The 12,380-nt window shown below is 43.4% G+C and overlaps 1 protein-coding gene across 1 annotated transcript; it reads right to left on the reverse strand.

The window, feature by feature from the left end:
• Positions 1-2,536: 2,536 nt before the first annotated feature.
• On the reverse strand, positions 2,537-12,156 carry LOC132583104 (vomeronasal type-2 receptor 26-like). Its single transcript, XM_060254771.1, has 3 exons — positions 11,995-12,156; positions 5,652-5,778; positions 2,537-3,435 (listed from the first exon to the last, which is right to left on the reverse strand). Exons 1-3 carry the CDS (start codon positions 12,154-12,156, stop codon positions 2,537-2,539), a joined length of 1,188 nt encoding a protein of 395 aa, XP_060110754.1.
• Between the last annotated feature and the right edge of the window lie 224 nt (positions 12,157-12,380).

Raw genomic sequence — 12,380 nt, forward strand, 5'->3', positions numbered from 1 at the left:
TTAATAATAATCCAAGGGAACCAGGCAAGGATATTCTGTAGGGTAACTTTAGGGTAACAAGTCTCATCTAGAAAAAGCATTGGGGAAACGGACTTGGTCAACGAGTTTATTAGCAATGACTCCCACTCAAATCAATGCTCTTTCTACTAATATCTTCTATGATCTAATGAAACTATATTCCTACTACTAATAATTTTATCCTAGCCAATTAAATTAAAAAGACCCTCTCCCCTCTATCTGTCTAATTAATTAGCCAAATTAATACTAAATGTACATAGTGAGGGAAAGAGGAAATGCATGTTTGCAACTTTCTTTTGGATTTCTTGCTGAATGTGTTGCTGTATTGAAAGTGTGTGGATGAATTATTTTTTCAATAAATGGTTTCTAATATTGAATTATGGTTGGTTGCTCTCTAACACATAGACCTCCACAATTTGGACACATTATAGAAGTAGGATGATGTGGAAGGGGGTGGAAATCAGTGACAAATGGCTAATTCCCCCATTGGTGCAAAAGTGCAGTAAACTGGCCCATCGTTAGTCTCCAGATAAAAGGAGATACTGTTATGCTACCTTAGAGTGGTAATGCAGTGAACGGAAGTTATCATCAGCAATGGCTGACCAAAGGCCAGTTGATGTCAGTGGTGTTGAAAGAGGGAGAGAAACCCTTTCTGAAGGTCAGGAAGAACTTCTAAACCAGTTAAACTGTGATGGATTTCTTCAAGGATCCCTAGGAACTGGGATTTCTGAGTGGGTAATTTTTTATTCAAGGGCTCTCATCTTTCCTAGTTAACTGCTCCCTGTTTCCAAGCAGAAACCAGTTTTCAGAGGATCTTGCTTGCCGCAGGATAGAGGCCGGGCAAGTTGCAGGCCCATGGCAGCTGGTGTGAAATCGGACAGAAGTGCCAGGGGGAAAAGGGCTCAGAGTCCAGAAAAGCCTAGTGAGAAATCAGTCACCATATTTAAGCTCCAGCAAAAGGCTGATATTCCCATATAAAGGGCTGCCTGCCTGAACAAAGACAGAAAAGCAATTAGAAAACTTAGAATTCTGTAATAAGATCTGGTGTTCCTGTCGCAGGTCAGGCAGAGCCAAGTGTAGTTAATCAAGGGTGGGATCCTGGAGGACAGTCAGAGGCTGAGTCCAAACAAGAGAGACCAAGTCAACAGTCCTGTCCAAGAGTTCAGAGCCAAGAGGGGCTGTCCAAGAGGCATATTCAAGTAGCCCACAGGTTACTTACAAGCAGGAGTCAATCATACCCAAAATACAAAGTCCAAGAGACACACCAGAAAAGCAGGTTCAAAAGCTTTATCACAAAATCAGTGGTAGAATGACTTCTTTCTTGCACACCTGACAGCCTCCTTGGCTGGATTTTGTAGGCATGTGTCTGAGGGTCAGCCAGTTACTCGGGAGGAATTCTGCAACTACTCAAGCAGCTGACATCAAGCCTGGACGTGTACACTCTGGGGTCTCTCCTGAAGTTCTGCTCATAGCCTCTGTCTGTGGCACTCAAAGGTGGGAGTGATACTGGAGGGGTGTTCAACTAAGTTTCCCTGTTGACCCAAGGCTGGAGACAGTCTCTGCATTAGTTCTTGGCTGTGGATCCTGACCAGCCTGTAGTTCGACTTCTGCTTGCTGACTTCTGCTGACTCAAAGCTAACTACACATGGCTTTTCCTTGAGGAGTCCTGTTCTCCTGAGGAATTCTCACTGAACCATGGCTGACCCACAACAAGTGCATGTACAGATGGAGGGAAAGAGAAAATGTGGGTTCACGGCATTCTTTTGGGTTCCTTGCTGCAACTGTTGCTGTGCTGACAGTATGTGTGTGGATACATTATTTTTAATAAATTGTTTATAATATTGAATACTGGTGGTTGTTCTCTCTGCCACCTAGGCCTCTGTTATTGGGACATGCTGTTGAAAAAGTGTGATGGTGAAGGGGGTTGATCAGATGATAAATCACTAATTCCCACAGTGATGTACAAGATCAGTAAGGTGAAAATCACTTGATACTGGGAGACATTAGTAGGAGATAGTGTTAAGCAATCACTGGATAGTGAGAGACACAGGCTGATTCTGCACTAACATTTCTCCAGGGCAGGCTTCTGTTTTTGGGCGGAGCAAGCTGGTGATTTCACACCAGTTGCTCCGTGCTGCCATTTTGTGCAGGGCAAATCGTGGGTTTGCCCTGTGCAAAATGGTGGTGCAGAGCAACTGGTGCGAAATCGCCAGCTTGCTCCACTCAGAAATGGAAGCCTGCCCCGGAGAAAGGTGAGTGTGGAATCAGCCACGGTTATGAAGTGGAGTTGGAGAATAGCGATGTAGGGAAGGGAAGCTGTTAGAGCTGCTCTTTGAAGTGGGTAATTCCTGTAAAGGCTAGTTGATGTCAGTGGTGTTGAAAGAGGAAGAAAAATCCACTCCAAAGATCAGGAAGAACATCTAAACCAGTTAAACTGTGATGGATTCCTTCAAGGATCATTAGGAACAGGGATTTCTAATTCTTTATCTATTCTATAAGAGAATCAACTTTACAGTTTTCATCCTTTCTTAGTTAACTGCTCCCTGTTGTTCAGCTCAGGTCTAAGCCAGATGATGTAACATTTAGGGAAAAAGATGCAACCCAGTAACCCAGCACTGGATGACAAAATGGAGAAGACCTCCACAGCTACCATAGATTTTCCTTTGGTGCTCAAGTAAGTTGCGAAGAAGGACAACCAAACACTGCAAAAGACCAACATGCTAAAAGTGATGAATTTGGCTTCATTGAAACTGTCCGGCAATTTCCTGGCTAGAAAAGCCACAGTGAAGCTGACGGCAGCCAGGAAGCCCATATAGCCTACAACACAATAAAACATGGCAACTGACCCTTCATTACATTGCAGTATGATTTCCCCAGGCACTGAGTTCATATCCCGATTTGGGAAGGGTGGGGAAGTACTGAGCCAAAGAGTACAAAGAGCTACTTGAATGAAGGAACCAGAAAGGAATATATATTGTGACATTTTTTTGCCCACCCATTTCTGCATCCTGGATCCTGGTTTCGTGGCCATGAAGGCCAGAACAACGCTGATGATTTTGGCCAACACACTAGAAAGAGCCAGAGAGAAAACAATGCCAAATGTCACTTGTCGAATAAGACAGGTCACTATTGAAGGTTTCCCAATGAAAAGTAATGAACAGAGGAAGCAAAATTGGAGAGAGATTAGAAGAATATATGTGAGGCTCCGGTTGTTGGCTTTGACAATGGGTGTGTTCTTGTGCTGAATGAAAGTTCCAAGTACCAGAACTGCCACCAAAGATAAAGAAATAGCCAGCGTAACTAGCACTCTCCCAAGAAGTTCTTCGTAAGAAAGGTAGGTTATATCCTTGGGAATGCATTGATTTTTCTTTCTGCTGGGATAAAGATCCTCTGGACATTGGATACAGGCTTCCATGTCTGATGGGGAGAAAAAAAGTGCTGAAACATTTCTATAGTGTAGGCCATATATCAGGGAGGATACAACACATTAGCTCCAGAGGACTACCTCTTCCTTCTCCTTCCAGATTTCCAACGCAAACTTGGTGATGGCTTTGTTCAATGCTACTGTTAAACATGCTGGGGCTGGCCAGTCAAGAAAACTGTCACTGCCTAGCCAGGAAGGTTCTCTGTTACTCCTTCCCTTGCACTAAAGATCCAGAGGACATGACTTAGAGTGTTCTGATGATCTTTCTTATTCAACTATAATACTATCTGAGAAAGGCAAATGGAGGATGGGAGGGATAGACAGTCTCTGTCCTTCCACATGCTTATTAACCTGCTGTGTCTGGCTAAAAACCATCAATATTGGTCAGAAGAAAATAAATCAACAGTACAATTCCATAGTGTACAAAAGGCCACATTAGAACTTCCATGAAGGCTCTTTTGCCTTCATGGACCCCCCCCACCACCATAATAATATCAATATGAAGAATTCTTCTTGATACAAATTTAAATACTTCAACTTTTTTTAAACAAGATTACATATATTTGGGGGCTGCTGAAATTTATTTTTATGTGAGAAAAAATTAAAACATTTTCTTTGACTCTAAAAGTTCATTCCCCTCCCTCCTGCTTCTAAAAGAATTTAAAACATTTTCATGGACTCTAAAATTATTGTGGGCCCTAGCCACTGTGGCTATAGTAATTAATTGATAAAGTCAGTCTTGGGTGGATAGGAAGGAAGGGAGGAAGGGAGGAAGGGAGGGAGGGAGGGAGGGAGGGAGGAAGGAAGGAAGGAAGGAAGGAAGGAAGGAAGGAAGGAAGGAAGGAAGGAAGGAAGGAAGGAAGGAAGGAAGGAAGGAAGGAAGGAAGGAAGGTTCTTTTGTGGAGAGGAACACGTTGGATCACAAATGTTTTTTCTAACACTTCTGTAAAATCAGTTGGATTTTCCAAAAAGAATTTGAGATGGGCCTTAGAAGAATTTTCCTATCCCAAAAAAATAATTCTGTAAATTATAAACTGTATTGATTTTCTTGGAGATTAGCTCCAATGGGAATTAATGGGGCTTAATTCAAAAAGTTGTTCATTCCATAGGATGAAAAACTGTGTTTCCTGATTTCTGCCTGTCAAATGACAGATTTATATCTCCCTACTAGGGATGGATGGGGGTCAAGCCATGGCTCCATGGTAGAGCATCTGCTTGGCATGCAGAAGGTCCTAGGTTCAATACCTTGCATCTTGAGTTAAAAGGATCAGGTAGGAAGTTGTAGGAAAGACCTGAGACCCTGGAGACCCACTGTGAGTGCGAGTAGAGAATACTGGATATACTGGCCTTGATGGAGTCATGATCTGATTCAGTAAAAGGCTTTTACATACATACAAGTTTTTTTAAAAAATGGTTTGTTTAGTCTTATAGATCCCAACTGCATTCTCAGGCATCTTGGGTTTACCCCCCCATCTCCTACCTACAGGTGTAGCTATCTGTTCTTCCCAATTGCTATATATTTAAACCAGGCCTTGAATTCAGCAGGAGCTATCAGGAAAGCAGCTCCTGAACCTTTCTGATGCTCCTCTCCTCCTTCCCCATCCCACGTTGTCCATTGAATAGTAGGTGCAGCTGCATAACAATCCCTAGATGAGGAGAGTGGGGAGCAATGTTCCCTCTAAGCTGCAGAGTCCTGTGCTCAAAAATTCTACTTTGTGAGCTACTGGCATTAAAGTTGTGAGTGACTGCATAAATTAGTGTGCTCGGGGGTCCTTCTTCCTGAGTTGAGACAAAAATGTGTGAGCAGGAGGCTAAAAATCTGTGAGCTATCTCACACTAACTCAGCTTAGAGGGAACACTGGTGGGCAGCCAGTCAGCCACTAGGAGCTTTGCCATGCTCCCAGTTGCCCTTATTAACCCCTGGAGAAGCCCACGCCTCCCTTTCTCCAGTTCTTATGCAATTTTGGGTTGTGGATGCTTGCTGCCTTTTGAATGTGGGGGGCAAAGAGATCCCTAGGTAAGCGAGGTCTAGTTGGGCTGGCAGAATCTCTAGCCAGCCCAAGCAGGCCTCACTCACCCGGGGTTCTCCTTTCTTTCATCAGGTTACTTTTGGCTGGTAAGGGGGACTTATGCTAATGAGTTAAGTTATTGAGCTTCGTCACCACTGATGTAAAGCATGAAGGAGAATGCTTAGCGAAACGTCTCCTACCCATCTCATCAGAGAACATCCCTTCTGGACATAGACTACAACCATAGCAGCAAAATTTATCTCCCTCTTTCTTTCTCTTGCTGTAGCCGGGAAGGCAGGGATCATTGCATACAGAGAGAGGCAGCACCTTCCCATAAAGAAAAGAGAGAGATTTGCATCAAGAAACTGTTCTGCAAAAGTAGGCTGTTGTCAAGAAATGATGACCTGAAAGACTATACATGGAGCAAATTGTTTGGTTATTACAAGCTCACACTCACACAAATGGCAGGAATGTGATGGTGCATGTGTGGGTGTGTATAAGTGTTAAGTGCTGTCAAGTCGTTTCTCATTTATGGGTACCCTAAGAATTAATGGCCTCAGGTTTTCAAGGGTGCACAAAGCAGTTGCCTCCTCTTCTTCCTATTTAAGGGTCACTGCAGTGGACAGGAGCCAGGATTGCCAGCAGTGATGGGGGAAGGTGGAAGCTTTGGCATCTCAGCAGTGAAAATCAGGAACCTCGAGGGGCTCACTGGCTGTGGTGATGAGAGGGCAGAAGTCTCTTTGCCTGCAATGGTTGGGGGAAGAAATCTCCATAGGCAGCCTGGGAGTTGCAAAGGGCATGCTGGAATTGTCAGAGACAGTTGGGAGAAGGAGAAGTCTTAGAGGTCAGAAACCACATGGCATTGGCTATTGGACCTTCTTGCTGGTGCTCGGGGGTGGGGCAAGGGATTAGAGGTCAGGAATTGTGCATATCTCAGCCTTCTAGGCGAGTGTCATGGTGGGGAGAAGACTTGGAGATTAGTAGCCTCCCAGCTGTCGGTGTCTGACGCAAGTATTGGGACAGGAAGCCTTAGAAGTCAGGACCCAATCCTCTCTTGGTCTTCAGGGCCAGTGCTGTGAAGGGGAGGAGGACAGATGCAGAACAGCTCTCTCCCTACATTGTGTCAGAGAAGGGAAGGGAGAGAAATAGGGTGGAAGTATTAACAGAGAATGTAATGGGGAGAAAAGAGAGTTGTGTAAGATTGAAAAATGGGGAAGGAGTGAAAAAGAGAAGAAAAATCTACCATCCTGGAAGAGATTATCTGTTGAATGAACCTCTGTTATTTGCAATGGAAGCCAGTATTTTCTTAGAAGGGACCAGCAAAGACAGGGCTGGTGAAAAATACTTTTTTGACAACACTAAGACCAATTTTGCACAAGAGTTGTTCTGGGTGGAGAGCTCCCTTTGCTGTCAGCAGTGGTCTGTCACCTGCACATATGCTGACATGGAGAGCCCTTTTGATCCTGGTGCTTCTCTCTGTTTTGGCACAAGTTTCCCTGGAGCTGCGAGTTGGCACGGCGTTCTTCCACAGCAAGCAGGATCCTCTTCCAATCGGTTTCTGCTAGCCACAGGAGAACGGTACACCAACTCTCAGCTCCAGGGCAACTTGTATAAAAATGGAGAGAAGCGCCAGGATCAAAAGGGCTCTCCACTCAGAAGAAGCCCGAGTGCGAAATCGGTCTAAGACTTTTAATAGCTTCCCTGAATATTCATTTCTTTTGTAGTGAAGTGGCTAGAATAATGGGCTTATATCAAGGATATTCAGCCTGGAGTTCCCACTCCTCCACAGAAACTGTAAGTTGACTTTGGGATCAGTAACATTCTGTCACCTAGACCTACTTCACTAGTTTGTGCTAACTGTAATATGGAGGGAACAAGAATAATATAAGATGCATTATTTCCACTCAATATTCAACATGTCGTTTAGGCTTGGGTGTCACCAATATGCAGACGACACCCAGCTCTATCTGCTAATGGACGGCTGGCCTGGCTGTGTCCCGGAGAACCTGGACTTAGCATTGCAGGCCGTGGCAGGTTGGCTCAGGCTGAGTGGGTTGAAGTTGAATCCAACAAAGACAGAGGTCCTTTGCTTAGGCCGTAGTGCCCTGGGGGGGGGGAGAAATTCCTCTTCCGGCTTTTGACGGTGTACCGCTGAAAGCGGCCCATAGAGTCAGGAGCTTGGGGGTTCTTCTGGAGCCTTCATTATCAATGGAGGCACAGATAGCGGCCACTGCCAAGTCTGCGTTTTTTCATCTTCGACGGGCGAAGCAGCTGGCCCCCTTCCTTGGGCGCCAGGACCTAGCAACAGTGATCCATGCTACGGTCACCTCAAGCCTGGACTACTGTAACGCCCTCTACATGGGGCTGCCCCTGTGCTGAACTCGGCGGCTGCAGCTGGTGTAGAACACAGCGGCTAGGCTGCTGTTGGGGCTCCCAAGATGGGAGCACATACAGCCGGGGCTATGCGGACTGCACTGGCTGCCGGTGGCATACCGAGTTCCTTACAAGGTGCTGGTTATTACCTTTAAAGCCCTATATGGCCGAGGACTTGTCTACTTGAGGGACCGTTTCTCCCCGCAAGAACCCTAGAGAGTGCTGAGGTCAGCTGGAAAGAACCAGCTGAATATCCCTGGGCCAAAGGAGGCCAGATTGAAGTCCACCCGGGATCGGGCCTTCTCTGTAGCGGCCCCCCTACTGTGGAACAAACTCCCAGAGGAGGTACGGGCCCTGCGATGCTTAGATCAATTCCGTAGGGCCTGTAAGACCCACCTCTTTAAAATAGCCTTCACATAAACCGAGCCAAGAAAGTCCTGTTGGATATGTTCTATGTTTTACGTTTTAATCACTGGATTTTATGAAAGATCTTAATTATAGCACCATAATTTTAAGTTTAATGTAATTTTAATGATTTTAAGGATGATTTTATATTGAAATTGTATATGAATTTATAATTGATTGCACATGGTTTTATTGTATACTATATTCACATGTTGTGAGCCGCCCTGAGCCTGCTTGCGGGGAGGGGGGGATACAAATAAAAAGTTGTTGTTATTATTATTATTATTATTATTATTATTATTATTATTATTATTATTATTATTATTATTATTATTATTATTATTATTATTATTATTATTATTATTATTATTATTATTATTATATAATGTGACAGCAGCAAGTTTTGGAGTTGGCAGACTGTGTGTGTACTTACATGAAAAGATATGAAGCTGCCTTCCAGTGAACCAGATTCTGGGTGCATCAAGATCATTGTTGTCTACTTAGTCTGGCAGCAGATCTCCAGAATCTTAAGCAGATGACTTTCACATCACCTACTGCCAGGTTCTTTAAACAGAAGATGCCAGGGACATGGACTGAACCTTCTGAATGCCAAAGAGATGTTCTACCACTGAGCTATGGTCACTCGCTGAGTAGGGGTGGACCTTCCCACCTTAAGGTTTTTCTACTATGCTTTTGATCCCAGTTGTTATTCTTAGCCTGGTGAAACATGCAACTACAATTTTGAAATTTTGCAACTATGAATACTGAATACATCTAAAAAAAGAAGATGCAATGTTTCAACAAAATAAAACATTGAATGCATTGAGGTTGTTCCAAATTCTGGGGGGAAATGTGACATCAACTAACATGGTAGGAAAGGGTCAGAGTGTCCCCCCCCCAAAAAAAAAAATGTGTATGTAAAAGATTACTGCAATCTCCCTGGGAAAGTGCAGATAGGGTAGTTTGGTCTCTACAATGTATTTTCTTTAAAAATAATAAATGTGACTCACCTGGTTAAAACTTTTGTGCCACACAATCTGAGCATCATTAAGACTCAATTCATTGCCTGGAGGGGCATGAGGATACAGTCTTCCTACTTTGACTCTAACAAATGAGCCATTGGGGAAGGTAACCCAGTTGGTAACATCAAAATCTGTAACTAATTCATTGTATTTATCAAAACGAATGGTGTCTCCAGCACTATTATTGAACAAGATATTCCTTAAAAAGCTGTGGATCTGGGTTAAAACAGAACATAAAACAAAACAAAAAAAGCTACATTAATTTCCCATAGATTTGCAATAATTATGACATGTCTAGAGATTTAGGAAAAATATATTGACCCAATTATAGCACCAAATCTGGATAGTCCACATCAATTTTATTCTGTTCTTCTCCTATCAGATTGTTATAAATAACCTACTGCCAAGGTGGCAAGATATTGTATTTGGCCAATTCTACTTAGGCAGAGGAAAACCTCCAAACTTAAATTAACTTAATTCTAAAACATGTTATACATCTTAAAAGTATGCTTATTTAACTCTTTCCCCATATTAACTATGGGTGTCAGGATGCGACCAACGTATATTTGTTTTAATTCTTATCTTGGATTATGAAATAAATGAACTGAACTGTCTTTCGGCATGCCTGCCTAGCTGCACCCCTGGATTTACAAAGTCCAAATCCTTGGCTTTTGAAGCACTGGATATGAATGGAAGGAAAATCTGGTAGGCCTGGTTGGAGGCGAAAGTTCTCCCACAAATAGGATTGGATTTATAAAGTCTGAGCCCAGAGTTTGGCATCTGCTGATGGCAGGATGGCGGGATCTGCCTTGGTGGTCAAGTTCTTAAAAAGGGTAGCTTCAAACCTTAAGAGGGAAGTGAGTGAGGAGCCTTCAGTCAGGTTAGCTAATTTCCCAGAGGTGGCAGCAAAGAAATGGACTATGGAACACAGCAAAAGCTAGGGAGGCAGACAGTTTCACACCAAAAAAAAGATGTGAGGTAGGAAAGGAGGTGATAATGGCAACAACTGGGATCTCAGAGCAGACTGGCAAAGAACGGAGCAAGAAGACGGCAAGAAAGGTGCAGGAGCAGCTCTCTAGTACAATGGAGATCAGGGGATACACAGATGAACCCAGAGACACCTTGTAGTATCTAAGAAACTGGCTAGAGTACTTTTGAGTGAGTGAGGAGAATGTTTGAGAGTCCAAAGAATCCTAGTTGAGTTGCCCAAATCAGCCTTTGCTGCACAGTCCTCAGAATCATGGAAAGTCCTCTTTAGACTCAAGTGTACTCAAGGCAGTTGCTTGGATACCACAATGGTGTCTGAGTTCATCTGTGTGTCCCCTGAGCTCCACCATACTGGAGAACTGCTCCTGCACCCCTATAGCTGGTTTCTTGCTCCAGACTTGCCTGTCTTCTCTGAGATCCCTATTGTTAGCATTATCATCTCCTGTGAAAATGTTTGTAAATGCCAAGGACTGGGGAGGAGCAACTAGGGCATACCAGGACTCTGAGAACTGTAGCAAAGGCTGGCTAGGGTATTGGGAAGGCAATGCAGTTTAAGGTAATGGCTTTAAGAAGCTGAGTGGATGCTACACAAATCGTATTTGTGTAAATGGTATGTGACACTGGCCAAGCAGGAATAGAACAGGCCTTCATAGTGTGCATGCGAATAGGGACCCTTGGCCTGAGGGCACAGAGGAATTTCACGTTAGCTTTGAATGACCTTAACAAGAAATGTTTTGACTATTTTTGGATGATGCCATGACCAATGTTAAGAGCATAGAGATACCTGTGAAGGCTGTACATTCTGGAAATCCAGCTTTCCTCCACCTACCAGTCGTCTGTGTTTGGACTTTAATAAGTGGATCTCATTTAAGACATGTGCCACTGAATGTACAGCATTGTAAACATTATAGCTGAGACCTGTCATCTTCATTTCAAACAGAACCCCAGGAAGCTTCTCTAGTTTCTCCTCCCCAGTACACATCTCTGTATTTTCCTCCTCCTCTTCCTCATTAGATACTACCAATGAACAACCAAAGGCCTGTTCCCAGAAGTCCTGGATAAAGCTATCTCCTCCATCCCAAGAAGGTCTTATGGTCTGAAGGAATTGTTGGAATCCGGGTGGTTGATTGGAATGGACTGCAAAGGACAGGGCACCGTGAAAACTTTGAATATCCCAAAACCTTTGGACATAAGCTGCCTCAAAGTCCCAGTGGGATGTAGTAATCCACACCTTACCAGGTAAAGGTAATAAAAACATGGGTGCCTGAAAGAAGATTGAATGTAATATTATCATGGCTGGTGGTTCAGCATATACATAACATACGTTAGCCTCTCTGTTCAAGAGAACCAGGTACTTTCCCCATTGCGTTAAAAACGAGTGTGTGAATTCTTCCACATAAGAGTCTTTGGTTAATCTGAAAGTGAAAGCGACACAAATGCTATTCTCAGTCAGTACTGGTTCTATGGTCTGCAAAAACTTGTGTCCGCTGTCATCATCCACAGCCAGGAGACCAACCCAATTCCATCCAAAATGGCGCAGTAATAGGACAACTCCCCTGTGCTCATAGGCTTGATTAGGAACCATCGGATACACAAAAGGGAATTGCTTTCTGTCATCCTCCGTGAGGAAAAACGATCCATAAGTGAGCTGAAAGGAAATGCATAATTAATAGGTTTTTTCTCAAAGGATTAAAGAAGAATGATGAATTGCATGTTAGCACAGTGTATTTTCAATATCTCCATGAATGCAGCCTACCTGTGGAGTTTTGTAGGTATTCAGAATGGTGGCAATCTTAGCAGAGATTTTAGAGACAAGCCCTCCAATAAGTGCTATCTGTTTCTCCTGTGTAGCACAGCTGAAGTTGGGTACCAGCTTCTGGTGTGCAGAAATTAGGTTGAGAGTGGCTTTATATGTCATCCTTCCATTATCACTACTGCTGAGGATGTAGAAACCCAAACTGATGTTGGCTATGAAGCTTGGATTTTCATTTATTTCTTTTATAGCAAATGCCAAGGCTAAGATCTGCTGATATTGTTTTGTTAGTAGCCTGCAAGAATGAAGATTGAGATATCTAAAGATGTTTTTTGTTGTCTGTGTCTACGTGATCATTTATAACAGAAGTTATTTTGCCATAAACACAA

This window comes from Heteronotia binoei, chromosome 15, assembly GCF_032191835.1.
Source record: "Heteronotia binoei isolate CCM8104 ecotype False Entrance Well chromosome 15, APGP_CSIRO_Hbin_v1, whole genome shotgun sequence".
In the NCBI taxonomy this organism is placed as follows: Eukaryota; Metazoa; Chordata; class Lepidosauria; order Squamata; family Gekkonidae; genus Heteronotia; species Heteronotia binoei.

Coding starts and splice junctions, on each gene's coding strand:
- LOC132583104 (XM_060254771.1), bottom strand. CDS start 12,156: ATGACATATAAAGCCACTCTCAACCTAATTTCTGCACACCAGAAGCTG. Junction 5,779..11,994: donor ATACCTACAAAACTCCACAG/GTAGGCTGCATT, acceptor CTTTATGGGAAG/GTGCTGCCTCTCTCTGTATG. Junction 3,436..5,651: donor GATGTTCTCTGATGAGATGG/GTAGGAGACGTT, acceptor TCTCCCCATCAG/ACATGGAAGCCTGTATCCAA.